General features: G+C 35.7%; 1 protein-coding gene, 1 long non-coding RNA gene and 1 other non-coding gene across 3 annotated transcripts; 1 reads left to right on the plus strand and 2 right to left on the minus strand.

Annotated features, from left to right (window-relative positions):
- Positions 1–1538: 1538 nt before the first annotated feature.
- Positions 1539–1646, minus strand: LOC125584852. The gene has a single exon (XR_007321759.1). It is a non-coding gene; the product is annotated as a small nucleolar RNA R71 (small nucleolar RNA).
- An 11093-nt stretch (positions 1647–12739) lies between these two features.
- On the plus strand, positions 12740–14172 carry LOC125583957. Its single transcript, XR_007320964.1, has 4 exons — positions 12740–12952; positions 13266–13344; positions 13480–13768; positions 13884–14172. It is a non-coding gene; the product is annotated as an uncharacterized LOC125583957 (long non-coding RNA).
- A 4074-nt stretch (positions 14173–18246) lies between these two features.
- Positions 18247–19867, minus strand: LOC106402491 (glutathione S-transferase U27). The gene is made up of 2 exons (XM_013843239.3): positions 19496–19867; positions 18247–18774 (listed from the first exon to the last, which is right to left on the minus strand). Exons 1-2 carry the CDS (start codon positions 19820–19822, stop codon positions 18418–18420), a joined length of 684 nt encoding a protein of 227 aa, XP_013698693.1. The 5' UTR covers positions 19823–19867; the 3' UTR covers positions 18247–18417.
- Between the last annotated feature and the right edge of the window lie 2389 nt (positions 19868–22256).

The following is a 22256-nucleotide window of genomic DNA, read 5'->3' on the forward strand; positions in this document are numbered from 1 at the left end:
TATTCATTGATTGATTGTTGTTAATGCTTGTTCTAGATTAGCTAACTAGAATATTGAACCTAGGAATCTGCATGAGTCAAGCATCCTTGACCATCCAGTCCTGAATCTAATCTGTCATACTATGTCTGCTAGAAAAAGGCTACCGCTGAACTAGACAGCTAGCGAGCATTATCAACATGCGCCTAGGGCTTAACTAGAAGCATCGATCGATATTGTCTTCTGACAATCGATTGATATTTGTGAAAGGTGTATCAATCAATATCCCTATAGGACCATCGATCGACACATTCTTGTGGTCAACAAATGACAATTGAGATCCAAGATCTAGTTAGTTAACCAGTGAAACATTGTCATCGCTGATCACTGTGTTCAAGGGGTTGAGCTCTAATATATCATGCATGCAACTGATAGGCATCTATAGGATTATAATCTCCAACACCTGAATAGAAACCCTGCATCTAATACCTTTCCAATAAGTTACACCCCCAAATCATCTTGTTAGTCGAGCAATAGACTTGCTCAATTAGAATTGCTATTTACATTTAAACCATAAAACAACAAACACTTAGAATTAATAAATTACTAGATTTAATAGGTTCCCTAGCTCCTTGTGGATTCGTTCCCTAAGTACTACAATTGAACCTCTTATTTGAGAGAGTAATACACTCCTTAGGGTAATTTGAGTGGTATCAAATTTGGCGTCATTGCCGGGGAGCTTTGATCGCCATTAGATTTAGTGTTATTAATTCTTTTCTTTTCTTTACCCTCATTCTGAGAAAAAAAATTTTCTTATCTTTTCAGGTACATGCCCAGCAGTACCAGAAGCAACAAGAAAAAACACCTGCTATTCTCAGAAGATCCTACTCACTTGGAACGCTCGAGCCGCAAAGATCAACGTTCAACATCACTCGACGCAGCAGCTTTTACGTCAACTGATTCTCGCACCCACCCATCGACCGACACCCGACCTTCATCGTCGACAGATCTACATCATTCGACATCGATCGATACTACACCGCTTACATCAATAGATCCTCAGTCGCGGAGGATGGTTGTGATTGTTATTCTCAGACAAGATGAGAATGGAAACCTGTATGACCAGGATGGTCATCTGCGTAATGCAACAGGTCAGAAACTAGACGCTCAGGGGAATGTAATCTCTGATGCTGATGTTACAGGAGCTGCTCAACCTGTAGAAGAGGCTGCTCCACCAAAGGCACTGGCTGACTACAATCGTCCAGACGAGTACTACGCCAACAAATCAGCTATTCGACTTCCAGAGATTCAAAAGGAGAATTTCGAGCTGAAGTCTCGGTACTACACACTCGTGTCGTAGATACCCTACTCTAGGTTACCGCACGAGCATCCTATGGACCATCTGGAGTCCCTGAGGACTACCTATTGTGCAAGCTCTTCAAGTATACTCTGACTGGAGAAGCGATGCACTGGCTTAAGTAGCTACCCACATGATCTCTAAAATCCTGGGCCGACATCAAGAATGCTTTCTTGCGAAACTTCTTTGAAGAGGCACGCGCTGAAGACTTGAGGAGCAAAATTGCTACATTCGCGCAGGAGACTGGAGAGTCTTTCAAAGATTCATGGATCAGATTCAAGTTCTTCCAGCGAGACTGTCCACACCACGGATTCAATGAAGTGCAACTGCTGAGCACTTTCTTCTGAGGTATCGCCTTGAGGTATCAGATGGCTCTTGATACAGCTAGCGAGGGAAACTTCAACACCAGGAATCCAGTGGAAACTATGAGACTGATAGAAAATCTAGCAAACATCAGCAGCACCAAGAACACTGACTTTGAGAGGAAGAAGTCTATTGCATCCCTAGGAAAGGAGCAGATGGACGAAGTTAGAGCAAAGTTAGATGTGGTTCATGAGCTTCTTAGGAAGCAGGTCTGCTCAGCTGAAGAAGAAGTAGCTGTAGACATGGAAAGAGAAGAAGATGTGAACTATATTGGAGGTACTGGATTTCAGAGGTCTGGAAACCAGGGTGGAAACATAAACTACTTTGGCAATGGTCAGAGGAGTAACCAGAGTTCACAGTTCCAGAAACCTTTCAGCCACAACAGCAGAGGCTATGGAAACTCATACTACCAGAATACACCACCACAGACTCAGGAAAGCAAGATTGAAGCAATGCTTGACAGAGTTCTGGAAGGACAGCAACAACTCACTGTGGATTTCAATGGGAAGATAGATTCAGCCTACAACAGTCTGAACACAAGGATTGAGACCTTAGGGACTCAAGTGAGGAAGCTTGAAATGCAAGTGGTTCAGACTGGAGACACTGTAAAGAGGCAAGAAGCCTTGGCTAGAGAGGTAGGAGTTGAGAAAGCAAAACACCACGTGAATGCCATCCTAGATGATGATTTCTGGCAAGTGGTGAAGCATGAGAAGCTTGGAGAAGGAGATTTCGAAGTTGAAAGCTACATGAGCTTCGGCGGATCTCAATGGTCTCGACCGATGTCAATGGATGCACATCGATTGACGGATTACTCTGGACATCGATCGACGTCATCTGCTGAATCGACTGCAGAGTGTAATGCAGTTCAAATCATGACTCATGAGGAATTCGCGGAAAAACGTCCTCACCCACCCTCCCCTTTCTACATAAAAATCGATCGACCGCATGAGACAGCCATCGATCGACAAAGAGAGACCAACATCGATCAACCCCCCTCACCACCCATCAATCGACGGGCACCTCTCACCTACCGAGTGCGATTACCATCAATTGATAGTAACCAAATCAACGCACTCAGACCACCACCTAAAACTTTAGCAAACCCACCAGAACCTACAACCAACCCTTCAGACACTACACCAGAGCCTATGCAAGTTGATGAGGCAACTGAGGGAAGAGTGTTAAGGAAAAGGAAGGAGAAGATTCCTAAACACCTTAAGAAGGAAATGGATGGTTTCACTAAAAGAGTCCTCAGAATCCCAGTGGAGAAACATTTTGATGAAGTTTATTACACACACCGGTTGTGGATGTTCTTCAAGGAGACTAAGGAGATTGAGGAGGACATTAGGAGAATGTTTCATTACATCAGGGAAATGATGAAACTAAGGATCACATTGAAGAAGAAGAGTGATCTTGGGAAGTTTGCAATACCATGTATTGTAAAGGGTATTTAATTTCCCCATGCACTTTGTGACACATGAGCATCAGTCAGTATACTACCTAAGGTTATGGCATACCAGCTGGGTCTGAAAATAGAGCCCTCATCAGAATCTTTCACCTTCCTGGATCTTTCAGAAAGAAGCTCAGGAGGCATCATAAAAGACCTTGAGGTACAGATTGGTAATGCCCTTGTCCCAGTAGATTTTCATGTTCTGGACATCAAGCTTAACTGGAACTCTTCACATCTTCTTGGAAGAGCTTTCCTAGCTACAGTAGGAGCTGTATGTGAAATGAACACCAACAGATTGTGTCTGACATTGATAGATCCAGACGTCCATTATGACCTAGTTCGAGTTGTGAGACAATAGGTCAACGTCGTGGAGCTTGGAAATGATCTTGGCTACATTGTAGCATGCCACTGTGGAGCAGAGTACGAAACCGAGTACTCGGAATCGATCGATACACACACTATCACATCGATCGATTCCAATGAGTCAACGATGACCGATGAACGCTATCCCACGTCTCTCGACGGGATGCAACCGGTAGACCACTCCACATTACCAGATCAGTACTATCCAGACTTTGCCTTTCAACAACCCAACAAGAACAGACGAGATAACTATTCCATAGGCAGTTGGGCAGATAGTGGATTCCATAAAAGTTTTGCAGTGGAGACTGTGATTCCTTCATCCAATGAGGATCCTACTGAGGAGTATGATGAGGATTACTGGAAGGAAATAGCTACAGAGATTGCTATACAGGATGAAAGATATTCAACCCATTCCTTCAACAACATGCCTCCACCATCGATCGACCACATCTACACATCATCGGTTGATACCCACCCTCATCCAGCAAAACGATCTTCTACATCGATCGATACCTTACCTGGTACATCGATCGATATCAAGGCCGCCACCTTAGAAAAGGAAAAAGGGAATATTCCAATTCCAAATAGGTTTACCAATACCTATATATGGAGTTTTGCACCCCAGATTACTTCTCACGAAACAGAAGCAGAAAAGATGAATGCTCCCACAAACCAATCAGAAGGAACGTCCATGAAGAGCATTCAATCCAAAAACCCTAATTCAGCAGACAAATGTCTACCATCGACCGATACACTAGTATCAACATCGATCGATTCTCATTCTAAACCTAAACTTTCCTTATGTACTAGGAAGAATATGAGTATTGATTACGACTTTCTATTGCCTGATGAATTTGGTATTTTCAGGGACCAAGATGGCCATGCAAGAGCTATAAATGGAAGGATTCTACAAGTATCCAGAGAGGACATAGCAGATATTCTTTAGTTGGTCAATGGAGCAGACAACTTGTTTATGCAGCAACGCAGCATTCCAGACAACAATCTAGCTGTTCCAGACGAACATCCAAGGGCCACCACAACAGGAATTGGTCCACACCAATCGTGCAGACCTGTTGGCTAAGCATCGATCGACAAGGTTGCTTCAACGTCACTCGACAGGGTAACACCAACGTCGATCGATAAGTCACCTTCACCATCGATCGATAGACGTTACAAATGTGGACGTCGCGCTTATGACAGCTATGGAGCCAGAAAGTTCAGATGGGAACAGAAGGACGAATATGGAGTCTACAGAGATGGGTCTGGACATGCAAGAAGCGTAGCTGGTGAGATGATTCCTGTTACCAAGGACAACATCATAAAAATTCTGGAGAGAGCATCAATATTTGGAGAGAATCACATATGTCTTCCAGAACATGCCACTTCCTTCACACCTACAAGACTGGCACCAGAGATCTACACCAAGGATGAGATCAATGAGATGGTGACTGGTATTTGTGGAGCTCAGGAGAAGCTAGGAGATGAACTCAAGACATTGATAAATGACACCTATCAACCTTTGGACAGAGGTTACAATGAGCTTTTCAGAAGTATGGCAGAGATGAGGACATAGATTGAGAGTATGCAGCACAACCTTGAGAAGGAAGCTACGACATCACCATCGATCGACGCCAACAAAGCAACATCGATCGACGTCAAGCCACAGATATCCTAGATTCCTGCAGAACCAGAAAGTTTGGCAGAGAAGAATGATGAATGGGAGATCGCATACATCAACACGAGGATTAACGACGTATACAACCCTCTCAACAACAACGTGGACTGGTTGAGCACGAGAATTGATTTGCTACAGCAAGATTTGGATACCATTCGCATGAATGATCCACAGCCAGCCACATCGATCGATATCTGCACCATCACATCGATCGACACAAGGTTCACAGCCATGGAGGATAGGTTAAAATCTTATGAGGATATGCACGACCGTTTCACCTCACCTATCATGCGCTGCTTGGAGACCTTGTCTACACAGATGATGAATGCCCAGAAGGACATTGGTAAACTTAATGATCAACATGATTTTCAGGAAGAAGGTTCAACATCGATCGATAGGTTCCGAAGAACATCGCTCGACGGCAAGAAACCTACAGAACATCTTCCCTACACAGCAGCAGAAGTTGATCAGATCACATCAAAGCTTTACACAGCTATATACACCTTGGAGGGACGACTTGAGAAGCGATGTGATGACATCTATTTTCCATTCGACGTCAAACTCAGTGGACTAGATAGCCAAGCAGAATGGCTACAAAAAGAAGTCAAAGCCATTCAGAGGCAACTCGCATCTCAACACCAGATATCAGCATCGATCGACAGAGAACACTCCAAATCGATCGACAGTAAAGCACCAGAAACGATCGACAGACACTTGGTTGCATCGATCGACACCACGTGTACACCAGACGATGAGCAGCTGATACATAACAACATGGAGTCAATGCAGGAGCAACTGAACGAGCTATCAGAATACGCCTACAACAATATAGGATGGTATCAGTTCAGCATTGAAGACATCCTAGAAAGGCTACAGAACATCTCAAATGCAGTACAAAAGATGGATGAGAGATGGACCAGAAATGATGAGGCCACAAGAAGTTTCATTGCAGCTTGGTCCAGAATGTGCAGAGATGAAGTGGATGCTTGTTTCCCAACAAGTAGCTGTTTTTCCACCAACTAGCCACATACCTCCAAATTCAAGCTAAATGACTATAACAAAGCGCTGAGTGGGAGGCAACACACTATTAGGTAATTTTAATTGATTTTCTTAGTTACTAGTATTTACTTTCTTTTTTATTCTTTCAGATTTATTGCAAGATCCAAGTAGGATGATTACCAACATATCGACCATGGACGACACGTCGACATCGATCAACATACACTCACACACGACGATCGATGCATACTTATGCACATCGATCGATTCCCACTCCGGTTAGGTTTATCTTCCTAACTTGTTACATTTGTACTTATGATTTATTTCCGCCGTAACTCCGACTGTGTTACATTGGGACAGTGTAATTTAAGTCTGGGGGGAAGTTTACTGATATATATTTTTTTTATAAATTATGCTTAGCTATGTGAAAGGGGCTATGACCTTATTTATACTTGAATATCTAACCACTCTTTAGCACCATTCTAGATTTACTGATTGCAGATAGTGCTAAGATGCTAAAGTGGATCAACCTGTCAACTATACACACTTGCCTTGAATGTTTGAAAGAACCAAAGCTGACCTCCAACACTAAACCTGACATAATCGCTTGTCTTCGGGCTTGGTATACATGAGATCGGATTCTTCAGACAAGTCTGGAAGGTAAAGCCTTATGTAGATTTATTTATCACAATTTTCTCTCTCTATTTCAATCCTAGAGTAGTTAGTTTTTATTTATTTAAAAAAAAAAATCCAAAAATTATTATTTAAATAGGACTTAGGATTTAGTTAGGAAGAATCTGAACATGGCTTGGTGGCTACAACCATTAAGGCTTGCTTCATAAAGATTCTAAATAAAGAATCCGAATGGGACCTGGAGGCGGCAATCTTCAAGGCTCGCTTCACAAAGAATTCTTGGATATATGTCAAAAAGAAGTGAACATGGCTTGGTGGCAACCACCATTAAGACTTGATTCATGGAAGCATGTCCAATCTTGGTCACTGATCCTGCAATGGAAGCAGACTTTGACTCAAGAGAGAAATTAGAGAGAGAGAAATTAGGAACTAACTTTTACCTGCAGTTCCAGATACTTGTCTGAAATCCTTGCATCCTGTGATCGATACTCCCAAGGTAAAGCATGCAATTTTATATTTATGCTAAGAAATGAGGTTAGTAGAGGGGAATGTCAGCCATGATTTGCTGAGTTGTAGACTAGTTGAATTTGGTTGCTAAGCTAGGATATTGCATAATGTGCTTTTGGGATTAGGACTTTAGATGTGGTTTACGAAATTGTAGAGGTGATGATTTCTATGTTTTATATCTATAAGTCCTTGCTGTTTTCAAACCTCTTTCAGAGAGACTGCCTGTTTGTTTTGCTTGAGGACAAGCAAAATGGTAAGTTTGGGGGAGTTGATATACCATGGATTTGACCCATTTTTTACCCATGGTATATAAGTATTTTACTATCTATATACTATATATTCTATCCTATTAGGTATGTTTTCAGGTTCAGAAGTATCTTGGAGTAAAGTGATGATTATGGAGAATTTAGCAGCTTAGAAGAGATTTCATCCGAGCTGACCATAAGAGGTCGATACGAAGAAGAAACAATCGATCGATGGACATCCAGTGACGTCGATCGATACAGAAGAGAAGCCTCGACGATTGAAGATTATGATCGATCGATGTACATCCTTTACCATCGATCGATGTCGAGATGCATAAGCGCGACTTGGTTTCAGCCGACTTTAAACCCAAGACTTCACCAAATTACAAGATTACCCCTGACGAGTTTTTAACCTAATAGTTATATACTTGCCTAACTGTTAGGAGGCAAGAGAGCTTTTGGCCACCTTTGTATTCTTATTTTCAGCAGAGAGTTTTAGGAGAGAAGATCATAGAGAGATTTGTGATTGGAACTCCATTGATTCATCTATTTTATTCTATGCAGTTTTTATTTATATTTTGTGTCATGAATTGAGTAGTTTACCTGTTAGATTCAGGGTTCAAATAGGTTAGAGGGATTAGCCCCAACTATAGATTGCTAAGTTGTGATATTCATTGATTGATTGTTCTTAATGCTTGTTCTACATTAGCTAACTAGAATATTGAACCTAGGAATCTGCATGAGTCAAGCATCTTTGACCATCCAGTCCTGAATCTAATCTGTCATACTATGTCTGCTAGAAAAAGGCTACCGCTGAACTAGACAGGTAGTGAGCATTACCAACCTGCGCCTAGGGCTTAACTAGAAGTATCGATCGATATTGTCTTCTGACAATCGATCGATATTTGTGAAAGGTGTATCGATCGATATCCCTATAGGACCATTGATCGACACTTTCTTGTGGTCAACAAACGACGTTGAGATCCAAGATCTAGTTAGGTAACCAGTGAAACATTGTCATCGCTGATCACTGTGTTCAAGGGGTTGAGCTCTAATATATCATGCATGCAACTGATAGGCATCTATAGGATTATAATCTCCAACACCTGAATAGAAACCCTGCATCTAATACATTTCCAATAAGTTACACCCCCAAATCATCTTGTTAGTAGAGAAATAGACTTGCTCAATTAGGATTGCTATTTACATTTAAACCATAAAACAACAAACACTTAGAATTAATAAATTACTAGATTTAATAGGTTCTCTAGCTCCTTGTGGATTCGATCCCTAAGTACTACAATTGAACCTCTTATTTGAGAGAGTAATTCACTCCTTAGGGTAATTTGAGTGGTATCAGTGGTAAACGCGAGCACAAAATCTCCTAGAAAATAGGAGGCGTGTACACCCCAGGCACAAGGTTGAAAGGGTTTTTCAAGAGTGACAAGAAGCCAGAGCATAAGCCCCTGCGAAGCCGTCGCGAGGAGTGTTCAGGAAATTTTGTGCTATTTTGAGTGAAAACATTTCGCAGTAAGTTGCATGTTATGTTATTTTGAGTGAAAACCGAATGTTAGTGTTTATAACTATTGTTAAAACTTGCAGGATGTTCCAGATCATAACCTCCAACGTTGTGACGAATTCTTTCTTCCTTCACATAGCAGAACCCTTGAAGTGGTTGTTTGACGAGGTACCATCTTCATACACTGAGTGTTTAATACGAAATTTTGAGTAGATGCTTTGTGATTAAATTTTATCATTATAAAAATGTTACACAACACATGGAAGTGATAATGAAAATTTTGCCGAGGCGTCTTGGGAATCATCTGCAAAAATTGATGTTTAATAATGTTTCTAGCTAAACGGAGAAGTCTTCTGTAAGTCTTCCTCATAAGAAGTCTTCTCCGATGATTTTGTTTTATTAAGTTGATGTTCTGTGTTTGTGTTGTCTTCCTCATAAGATACAATTTTTAATTTTCATGAGATTTAAAATTTAAAATTTCGCTTAAAATTGAATTTTGATCTTTTGTGAATTTGACTAAGGTTTCTTGAGAAGTCTTCTCTCTTAGTTTTAGCAAATTTTAATAAGTTTTTGTGTTGTTGTGTTTTGTTATGTGTGGGTAGAATGATTAAAATATTTTTTGGTATGTTGCATCAATAACTTTAATGAAGTCAAAATACTTTTGGCAAAACATTAACATATTTATCATTCTTTTGATTAACATCTCTTAAAGTTTACAAAATAATTCACAACTAAAATATTACACATACAAATCATAAAAAGACCATAAACAAAATTATTACACAGCTAGATATTATTCCTCAACATAGATAAGCTTAGACTCCACTTCACATCATCTCTTTGTACCACTTTGTACAGAAGACTTTGGAAGATTTTCTGAAGACTTCGTGGGAAGTATTCTAGCATAAAATACATTAGAAGATTTTCCAAGAAATCTTCCGAGAGTCTTTCGAGAGTCTTTCGAAAGTCTTCCAAGATTTATACCACTTTAGGTATAAGACTTCGGAAGACTTCCTGAAGACTTCAAGGGAAGTCTTCTAGCATAAAATGCATTAGAAGACTTTCTAAGAAGGCTTCTGAGAAGTCTTCCGAGAGTCTTCTGAGAGTTTTCTAAGAAGTCTTTCAAAGTCTCTCAGATCTGTAAAAACCTGCAAATTCAAAAACATTCAAATGACTTCAAAACATAGAAAAACTTCAAAAATGAAAGTTTTATGCTTACAAAATAAACAAAACAGTCACACTATGTTGAATTTATAGCTTTTTAGAAGCTAACATATAAACACACACAAATTCATATCCAAAATTTAGAGATCTACCTTTGAAAGAGTGAAAGATGAGAATCATGTAATGAAAAACCTGCATAAAGAAGATAAATTAGTGAGAAGACATAAAAAAAATGAGAAATGGATATAAAGTTTGGTGTTTTGATGTTCAAAGAGATTAGAGAGAGGTTGGAGAGTTTTAGAGTGAGAAACATTACATTTTTGTTGCAGTTATTTTAGAGGAAGAAAGAAAATGTGTAAATTTTTTTTATATATGGAGACAAAAATTCCAATTAGGTTAAATATTTTCGACACAGAAGACTTTTGGAAGACTTATGGAAGACTCATGGAACACTTATGTAAGACTCTTGGAAGACTTTGATTTAGGCGGGAAACCTAAATTATTCCAAAATTTAGGCGGGAAAGGCGGGATGTGTCGGAAGATTTCTTTTTAAGTTTTTTTGTGCGTCTTCTAGACCCTAAAAGATTTTTGGAAGACTCCTGAAAGACTTATGGAAGACTCCTGGAAAACTTATGGAAGACTTTGATATAGGCGGGAAACCTAAATTATTTCAAAATTTAGGCGGGAACCATAAATTCTACTAAAATTTAGGCGAGATGTGTCTGAAGACTTCTTTTTAAGTCTTCTGTGAGTCTTCCAGACCCTAAAATCAATTAACTATGCAAAAACACTTTCTTAAACTTAAAAAAAAAACTTAGAAAGTGTTTAAATCAAATTATTAGATAGTTACTAAATATATATTGGTCAATTTGAAAAAGAAAAAAAATGAAGGTAAGATTTCACAATCTAACCCTAAAGATACATACAATACTATAACATATCTTACCAAACCCTAAACCAATGACTCATGCGCCAATATACATTTACTCATTTATATTATAAATAATTCAATTCAAATGAATTTAATTTACATCATTGAAAAATGTTTATTATTACATGATTTTAATTTTTTACCTATCAATTTTTTTTTATAAAATTATGAAATTATTTTTAATATCTACTGAACGAGAAAACTTATAAAGAAGTCATCGTAGAGAAGACTTACAAAGAAGTCTTCTCTAACGGAGGGTTATAATGGTAAAATTGAATACATGTTTTTTGTTTGTTCATAACGGGTTGTTGTAATTTCACTAGGCTTTTGGGTTACTTTTGCATTTCATTAAATTTGGGTATACTTTTGTATTCAAAATCAAGTTTTGAGTCATTTTTGGTAAATCTTCTTTTTTATTTTCACTGCGTATATTACAACTCTGTTACATTAACATATTGTTTGAGATAAATACTATTTTAAGCAATCAATTTATGTATCACTATGTTTTTTATTAACGACCTTCTTATATCAAAACTAGATCATGGATCTTAATAGTCCATGATTAAAAAATACTGTAACATGCATTTCATCTTCTCTAGGAAACTTTTTTGAGAACGACGTGATATTTATGCTAATGTATATCTCGACTATTTCTACATGTCCAATTATCAAATTATTTAATATTGATTCTTTTTTTTTTTTGATTCCTCCTTTTCCAATAACCTAATAACAAATTAAACCAAAGCATAAAACTGGACAAAATACTATAACTTTTAATTAAAAGATGAGAAGAAAAATACTTTTAAATTCAATAACCAGTTACTTTGAATCGAAAAGACGATAAAACCGATAGAAAACATGATTATCAAAAAATACTAAACCATCCAGATATCCAACTACTAATCATCTTCAATTGTAAAGAAAAAAAAAAGTGAATAACATGGGAGTTACTCAATGATGTGTGAGATGCTAAACCTGCAAGTCCAAAGATCCATACATAGAACTTCAACCCAATAATTTAGGAGAAAACACGGAACCTAATGCATCACACATAGCAAATGATGCATTGATAATACATAACTAGTCTATGCACCTACAATCTCTTCATGCGGATATATAATTATTATGTACGTAACAAGTATGCATAGCAAATAAATCTTCCCTATATTCCGAGATTTTCTTCATATACAATAGCATGTAGTACAAAAGTCCTCCATGTACTCCTGCAGCTCATACATGTACATAAGTCTTCCTTGTATCCCCATATGCTTTTCTTTTGCACCACTGGCACAAACGTCTTTGCACCCCTCCCCCCCCCCCCCCACATTTCTTTACACAGACAAATCTGTGTCAAACAAATCTGTGTATGGTACATGAACCCCCATTATGCCAAATTTTCCTCCTGCATGTATTCCTCCAGTTCACACCATACAAATATGTACTATCAATGTATCCTTTGCTGCTCAAGACACAACGACAAGAGACACAGACCATACAACTCACGCTTGATGTGGGATCCGAAACTTTTCACAATCAAAATCTATTATTATAAAGATATGTTTCTCTCCTTCTGGTTGAGACACGTCATCAATTCGGTGAAGGAGAGTGCGACACCTGTCCTTCCTTTCAAAACGTCGCGTTTGATTTCGAAATTAACAAGGTCTCCTTTTGGAGTCTCCGCCGTCCCAAGAAAAGTTCTCCACTCCACACACACGATATCGTTGAATGCAATCCCTTTACTTCCTTTCCCAGAATTTTGACTATAAAAACGTATGTCCCAACCCCTGGATTTCATCAGTCTTATCCTCTCAAGCATTAGGTTTTCAGAAAACTCAGTGATAACAATGGTTTCGATTTTGGTTTCTGGGAAATAGTTTCAATTTTGATTTTGTTTGTTAACTTGGTTTACATTTTTTCATGTATAGATTGCGGATTTTATTTATTCCATAGTTTTTGTGTATCGGTGATGATTTAGATTTTGATTTGTTGATTTTGTTTCAGTTTGTTGATCTCTCTGAGTTATGTCACCAAACTGAAAAGTACTGTGAGTGAAAAGAAGTGAATTCATTCTTGGGTTTTGCAGATCTTCGTGCTACCACATCCTTTGATCAAACACTGGATCTTTGTCCTGAGAAATGACCAAACTCATTCTCCTATTTTCAGTGAGTATATCTAATTTTGATTTCAGGGTTTGTGCAGATTCAACCACTGTTAGGTTCTGCTATTGAGTTTAAAAACAAGTATTCAGGAACATGTTTTCGAAGTTTCATCTGGTCTTGACTCTCTTTTCTTTGAAGAATGTCAGATCCTTGCACATGTGAAACAAGTCGTGAAAGTTGACTTTGGGAGGAACATCAGCGGGTTGTTTAGGCACACGCTATAACCGTTGGGAAGCGTACCAGAACCAGCTGGGGTTGTGTCCGTCAGCTCAGCCGTAGTCTTAGTCCTAACATGATTGTCTAGAGGCCCGAGTAGCTTAACTTAAGTGATGTTAAAAAAAGTGAAGCTGATTATCAGCCGTTGTCATCTCAGCTAAGCATTTGTTCAGGGGCAAGCGTTACAAAGGTCAACAATGGCACACAATTGGTGAGTGCAACTAAGTTTACTTCAAGTCAGTTCCACGATCTCTGCATATAAGGATTTGATGACAAAGTGGAAACTCATAATTTCATCTCCTTTGCGTTGACCATTTTCGAAACAGAACCTTCTGGTCATGGTGAATGCACAAATCCATCTCTCCGAAATGAAGCCAGGGCGTAGCAAGCAGGTTGTGTTCACACGTCTGCTTTGGTTTTGGGGGTCTAGAATGTTAAGAAAGGAGGAAAGCTAATTGGGTTGACATGGTGTATGTTGCAGAAAAGGTTAGTAACAGATCTTTTGTTTCTTATGTATCTATAAATGTAAAAGTGGTGTTTGTCTTAAACAAAAGAATTGTATTTGTAATAAATGTTTTGGATATCCGATTGGGGTAAGAATTTTTGAGACTCTGATCTGATGGCTTAAAATTGATCTGGGCGAAGAGCAGGATTCTGCTTACTTAAGATCCAAATTAATAAATCAAAACATAGTATTTTGTTGCAAGTGTTAAAGCAAGTTTCAGTCCAATGTATGCTACCTTAACTTCATTGTTTATAAGCAGTAGTCATACAAGAACCTTCAAGTTATTCATAAACGCGAAAAAACAAAACATCATCATCAAGCAAAAGAATATCAATTTATGAGACATACTAATCAGTTTTTATCTCAGGGAGTTGAAGAGTTTCACTTTGTCTAAATTTCTCAAGAGTAAAAATCTTTCTGTCAGAGAGTCATGAAAAGCCTTTGCATGTAGAAACAAGGATCGTATCTACAGCCAGTAGTCATGTCGGTATTCTAATGTATATTGTTAAAGCTACAGAGAAACAATGATCACGTTCATGCCTCACAACTCGACCAATATTCAAATTTATTAAAAAGTTCACATTTTTTTCATGTTAATACTTCCACATCCCAAGATTCTAAGAAAAAAAAAAGGAATTCTAAAGCAGTTTCTAATAATGCAAACACAATGCTACCAGTAGTTAAATTTTGTTCAATGTGTGGAATATTAAACTAAACCATGTTCATTGTTCAATACCAAATCTAATAAGTAGTTAAATGACAGCTGAAACATTTTAGAAACTACAAAATAGTTATGAAAATAAATAAATTTAATAGAAACACTACTTATGAAAGTTGATGTTAATTTCAATTTAGACAAAAATAAAACAAAAAGTATTTTTATTAAATAAAAACTATAATAAAAAATAATAATTAAAATAATAAATGTCACATATATATTTTATAATAAATAAAATAAATTATATATCAGAAATATAAATAGATATCAAACATTAAACTAAATAATATAATATCCCGCGAAAGAAATCTGAGCTGAGTTTATACTATAGGCACAAAAACTCTGGGAAGCAAAAACACGAGAGCTCAAAATAAACTTATATTTAAATTTCTTAATATGTTGTAATCAATCAAAATTAAACTACAACCAAGATTTTTAAAAAATATACAAAAAATATATGAAATATTAAATTTAAATTTAAATCTATGTAGTAAAGCGTATGTTAGAATATCTTATAAAACTTTTAGGCCTTCATCACCATTTGCAACTATATATAGAAAAACAATGCCAAACTTCAATACATTTTGTTATGTATATAAACTGCATAAAAATGTCAAAGAAAGTATATAGAAAATGACTTTGAAACAATCAAAATATGAATTAATAATTTAGAATGGTTTGGTTTGTACCAAGTTTTTTTTTGTATAAAAAATCCTATAGATTGCTTCCGTGTGCGATAGGGTTACGTGGATTTTGGTTTGGACTACAGTCTAAGAGAAATCAAAAGTATATTCAAAAACAAAAGTATAAAAGTTAGAAAAATATAAGCCAAAGTAACCAAAAGAATTTCACACAAAAGAAACAAAGAAAGGTCAAAAAAGAGCAACTGCTAATAATGTCAATTACTAACATTCTCCAAAAAAACTATATTAACTTTGACAAATAATTTCTCTAAATAAAAACTCCATTCTACACTGTTTTATAAACCCTCACAAAAATGGTATTAGAAAACTCGATCTCATTTTCTTTTGATCGAATCCGATTAATTTATGTATTTTATAGTGTTATAAAACTTAAAACATTATAAAAGCTTACAATTCGGGATTAACACAACAATGATACTAAGAAATTGATCATTTTTAATTATATAATTGAAATTTGCTGTAGGCAACATAATCATATTCACATCCAACTTAACATAAAAAAATTTTACAAAAAATTATATTTTAAAAAAAAAAATGATCCATCAAAAATAAAAATAAAGAATTTTAATTAGACATATGCGAAAATGATATAAAAATATGTTCTCATTATTAAAAAAAAAAAACATAACAAAAAAATAAAGATAATAACTAAAATAGTATAAAATCATAAAATATAATTGACAACAAATAAAAACAAAAATAAGTTAAAAAAATAAACGAACATCAAACGTTAAGTAAAATGTATATAATATCTCTTCTCACCGAAATTTTTCTAAAAGACAATATATATCTCTTTCAAATGTAAGCCTAAAACACAAATCATAAAACCATACAAAAATAAAAATATAGATCACAAATAAAGTATATCCCGCCCGTAGGGCGGGCCTACCCTAGTTTATAATGAAAAAATGTAGCATTTTTGAGGAACCAATATCACAAACATGAAAATGAAAAAAGACAATTTATTTCTTTAATTTTGAAAACTATTTCATTTTATTAATAGAAATATTTATTTTATCAATTCGGACAATTAAAGCAAAAATGAGATAAAAAGATTTTATCCCATTATAACAATCATACTAAAATTTTGTTCCATATTTCCAATTTTAAGAATGTTCCATTCACCAATTTGGAACAAAACAATCTGGCCATATTCACCTATAATATGTCGGTAATAAATAAACCAAAAGAAATCTTACATGTTAACAGCTGTTCACTAACCTAGTTATAATGACCCAACCGTCTACGGCTAATGGACCATCCACGTGCGCACACTCGGTCCGTGGGTCCAATCCCGTCCAATGGATAGTGCGTTAATTTTTCTTAAAGGTCGAAATCATTGTCTACTGACCCTGTAATCACCACATAGCCTTTCTTCATGCTTTGGCCTCATTCACATGGTATCGTGAATCAATTCCTGATAGGCCAATCATCCTTCCATTACTCAAGTTCAAGCACGCTTAATCCTGGAGTTCTAAAAGGATGTGTGACGGAAAAGGTAAGTGCACTTTGGTGATATAGGTAGTCAAACCAATTCTCTTAAGCCTTTCAATATACCACAAATCGGGAATGTTACAATTCACCCCTTCTCAAAGAATGCAACGTCCTCGTTGCGTCCCAAGATCGTCACCCATGTTAGTGTGTGCCTTCACTAATTCCACACTCGTCTAGATTCGGCTTTTATACCACTTATAACGTCTCGACCGCCCATGACTAATGAGCCACCCATGTCTGCTCACTCGGCCCGAGGGCTCCATCCCGCTCGACGGACGATGCATTTACTTTTCCGAAGGCTCGAAATCATTGTTTACTGGCCCTACAATCACCACATGATATTTTTTCTTGTTTTGGCCTCACTCGATATACTTTCCGATAGGTCACTTATCCTTCTAGTACTTTAGCTCAAGCAAGGGATGTTATACTAGTGGTCAGAGAGAATCCTTAAGTTCTGGGTTTTTTTTCAAAAAAAATCCATAAGGTTTGTTTTTAGAGAAAAGAAACTCACGTCTAAAAAACGATAATCTTCAAAATAAAGTAGTTTTTCTAATCTAAAGATATACATCAATATTTTCTAATTTAAACTAATACATATGATTTAATTGTACTATAAATGAATTGCTCAAAACTTAAAAGAGAAGAGTAATCATTGAACATGCTTCTACCGCAAAAATATGACTAGAAAATTGTACTTGATAATAATTTTTTTTATTTTTTATAACGTGAGAATCCCAAAGATTTTTTAAATACAAAGACTAATTTTACGAAATTTTGTATTCGGGTATACAAATTTTCATCGTTAGGGTGCGCCTAAGTGGTCAATGTTACTCGAACCAAGAACAAAAACTCCAACTGAAATTCATTATCACTACCAAAGCTACTTGTTTTTTTAATATATTGGCCACTTTGTTCTTTTTATAATACCACGAGGTTCTTTTGATAAGACTTACTTTGATATACTGTCTTTACATTATGATTTTATCATGACAAACCGGTTTATTTTTATAATAATTCGGCGCTAAAAAACATTTTATATGCACTTGTATTTTATTGATCATTATATTCCTGTCTGATTATCTGTTTTGAATAACAAAATGGCTTTCTGACGTAAAAAGATTTAATACAAGATAGACATCACAAATCAACATCTTATATAATTGAATAACGTGAAAACTCTTCTCCAGCATAGGGAGTTCAGATATAATAGTGTCGTGGGCGAAAGTACTAGTCTGAAGAACAATAAACTTTTTTATTGGTCAACGAAGAACTATAAACTTATCTCATTTAAAATAGCAAACATGACATATTTTTTTTTTTCAAATTTTAACAAAAGACATTATTTTTTCATACGACCACCACAAATGAAAGTCGGTCCACCACTCTCATGAGTTGTGATTCACATCATTATTTATTTAAAAGCGAGAAATATTGATATATCAATAACCATAGAAGAACTCATGGACCTTTATGATCTGAGACACTCGACCAAGGATCTTAAGCCGATCGGGTAGAGATTTTGAGATAGCTGGTCGGGCTAAACATCTACGGACCCAATCCATTAGCTTGGGAGTATGGTCCTCCAGGCTAAAATCACCTATTGTCTCCCACGTGTGGAACCAAGGGTAATAAGAGATGAGGACCAAGTCGACCACAGAAACAGTTTCGTTTCCTCCGAAGAAGAACTTTTCCCCAAGCTCTGTTTCTAATACTTTCAATGTCTCTATAAACTCTCGTTTTGCTTCTTCTTGTTCTTTGCCTTTCTTCGTCCATGTTCTTCTTCCTGCGTCAAAAACCTAAATTTTTCTATATTAGTGACACGTAAATTAAAAAAGTTCTGTAGAAAATAAATACAGCTATACGGTCTCATACCATACCATATACTTTTATGTATTAAAGTATCATTCTTCAACGAACAAATATTGAAATATTTTGTAGTATTATTTTGTAATTTTTTTTTGTTTCAAAAAGTTACTTTTTTTGTCAGCAGCAATATATATGTAAAACATATATTTTAAAATTTTCTTTTTTTATTTTGTTAAATTGCCTATTAATTGAAAAGCTAGTTGTTGTATTTATTTTTGTGAAATTACATCTTGTATACACAATTTTTTCTTTAGTTAAGTCAGTATCTTAAATTCCACGATATGGTGTCTTCGTTGATAAGACACAAAACTTGTTCCATGATAGGTAGTTTGCTAATTTCAATCATTTTTTTTTGGTTTTAAGCCAGTTCACACTTTATTTTTCTTATTATTATTTTTACATCAATAATTATTTCTTATATGTTAATTTAACAATTTTCATATAAAATGCTATTATACCGTTTATTTTGAGGTAATTTATTTTTGAACTCTCAATATTCAAATTCGTTAAGTTTCAAAAAATTATATATATTCAAATTCGTTTCACCCCTGTTTCTACAGATTTGAATCCAAATGTTAAATATAATAGTGTTTGTTAGTGGTACACCTACTAAATACTAACACTCAAATAATTAAAATAGTATAATAGTACCTTTTTATCAATTAAATCAGCCCAAAATCTACACTTTGCCTTCTCATAAGGATCAGAAGGTAGTAGACGAAGAGTCTTGTCGTTATTCCAGACCTCGTCGATATATTCGAGTATGATATTGGACTCGCATACCGGTTTACCGTTGTGGATCAGAACCGGAATTTTCTTGTGAACCGGGTTGGATTGGAGCAATAAATCGGTCTTGTCACCAAATACATCTTCTTCCTTGTACTCGAATTTGATATCTTTTTCCTCTAACGCCATGATCACTCTTGCTCCGAACATGCTTGGCCAGAAGTTCAACACAACCACTTTTTCTTCTGACATTTTTTGGTCTGATATTTTCTTTCTTTCTTTATGAAGTCAGTGGACAAAGCTATTCGATGGGTTTACTTATAGAGGGGGCATTTGACAAAAAGATAATAAAAATATTCAATTATTAAATTAACATATAAGAAATAATAAATCATTGAATCCAGTTTAGATCTATTCGATGGGTTTAAAATATTCAGTGATTTTTGCTCAAAAAATATATTCAGTGATTTATTATCTTAAAGCTATTCAGTGAGTTTACTTAATATCTTAAAGATATTAATAGGCAATTAATATCTCAAAAATTATTTCGATGGGTTTACTAATACCCTCGTGCATCTCGTGGAATTATTATTTTAAAATATTTAAGATAATAAATCATTGAATCCAGTTTAAAACTTCCTAAGAAGAGAAAGAATAATAGATCATTACATGATTATTTTTGTAACATTCATTTACCCTATTTACTTGAGAAGTATAGATTATTCACGAAAATATCATTATTTTTTTTTCAAAAATGTTAGTTTCACCCAATCATCTTCATCTTCAACTTGTATTTATAACATTGTCATGGTCATCAATACACTAACCACTATGAACAACTAATTTCAAACTCTAAATTAACCTAAAATCTACATCTACATCTACATCTACATCTACATCTACATCTCTATCACTTTCTCTCTCATTTCATTCCAAAATCCTAACTTTTTATTTAAAAATGTATAAGCTTATTAGAGTGATATACTCATATACCATAGATTATACCATTTTTAGACCATGGTATACGATCTTTTTAGATTCTATTATAGGTGATTGGTGTCTCTTTTAGGATATTTTTAGGTTCATATGTATTTTGAAGAACTTTAGAGATCTTGGAACTTTTTGAAGTGTAGGACTGCACAGAAGCTTTAAGAATTATAGCAATGGATGGAAGGTTTCCCACAGTGCGATTGATCTAATCTTTTGACACAAGATTGAACTTTGAGTTAGCTTTCCAATACCACCAGTTTGAGGTCCATATGACGGTTAATTCTAAAGTTATGTCCGTTTTACTGAAGAGTGCTCTGTCTAACTCGCGAGAGGAAGCTGTCGAAAATGTGATGGAGTGTCGATCGACACTAATACCTTGGTGTCTCTCAAAACTTATGCCAGAAGATGATTTGAGTCTATTTCAAGACCGACATGGGCCCAAAAGTCACCACATATTACCATAATGCCCCTATCCGAGTTTATACCTAGTTTTTATAGTTTTCTAAGCCATTGTTGATGGCTACGCTTTCTACACTTTATTCTATTCTTAGTTTTAGGTCTGGAGAGAAGATCAATTTTCCTTCAGAGATTCATTGTAACTCCTTTGGTTTTATCATTTGTTTCTTTATCTATTATTTTACTGAGACTAATATTTGTGTTATTGTTTGGATGTCTGAGTAATCATCATGTTAGGTTTAGGAATTTCATGAGCTTAATGTAAAACTGATAATCAATTAGGATTGCTAGGGTTGCTTACTAATTTCTACACCAGGGTAGCTTTTAATACTAGGATCTAGAGTAATTAGAATAGCACGTCAATGTGACTGATTATTTGAACCTATTATCAAGGAAAATTGGGAGGCACGAGAGTGCAATTGATGAAGGGAACCCGCATCCTGAGTGGATTAAATATCTAAGTGCATACGAGAGTTGGTCAGATTTAGTTGTACATTATCAATTGAGCGTTGATGATTTTCTGAAGTAGTACCGATCAACACTCAACCATTGGTATCGATCGAAACTATTCCTTTTCGCATGCAAGAGCTGGAACATAGGATTTAGACATCTGATTAGACTCGCAGCGAGAGATGGATATCTTACTTATTGAATTTGAGTTCTAGAATTGAATCTATAAAACCTTTAGCATCCTTGATTGTAGTTTTGAATCTCTTGATTGATAAATCCTTAGATCTAGCGTTTCTTCCTTATTATTTACAAAAATATCCTCTATTTACTGCTTGTTTACTGTTTTAACATTGGCTGTCTAGCTTAACCTTGATTTCTAAAATATATTGTGTGCCCACGCTCTCAGTGGATTCTATCCCTAAGTACTACAACTAAACCTCTTATTTGAGATAGCAAAGTTACTTATAGGGTAGTTTGAGCAATAACAAATTTGGTTACTCAAGTTCATAATTTTTGGTCAAAGTTAAACATGAATCTCACCAAACTAAAAAAATGATATTCGATTTTTTCGGATATGTTCCATTAAGTATACTTCTAAAGAAGTCTTCTGGTCAATACATATGTTAGTTTTGCAATTGACTTTATGTGTGTTTCTAGAAGATTTCTCTAGAACTCTTCCAACCTTTCTTTGTTAACCAAAAAAAAAAAACAAATAGACTTTGGAAACCTTTGGAGCTTTTTGAGGTGCAGGACTACACAAAAGCTTAAGAAGTTTAACTATGGATGGAAG

Source organism: Brassica napus, chromosome C3 (assembly GCF_020379485.1).
Source record: "Brassica napus cultivar Da-Ae chromosome C3, Da-Ae, whole genome shotgun sequence".
NCBI classification, from domain to species: domain Eukaryota; kingdom Viridiplantae; phylum Streptophyta; class Magnoliopsida; order Brassicales; family Brassicaceae; genus Brassica; species Brassica napus.

Excerpts from the sequence above, each read along its gene's own strand:
- LOC106402491 (XM_013843239.3), bottom strand. The coding sequence starts at position 19,822 with ATGTCAGAAGAAAAAGTGGTTGTGTTGAACTTCTGGCCAAGCATGTTC. Across the intron at positions 18,775-19,495 it reads CTGATTTAATTGATAAAAAG|GTTTTTGACGCAGGAAGAAG; the intron begins GTACTATTATAC and ends AGAAAAATTTAG.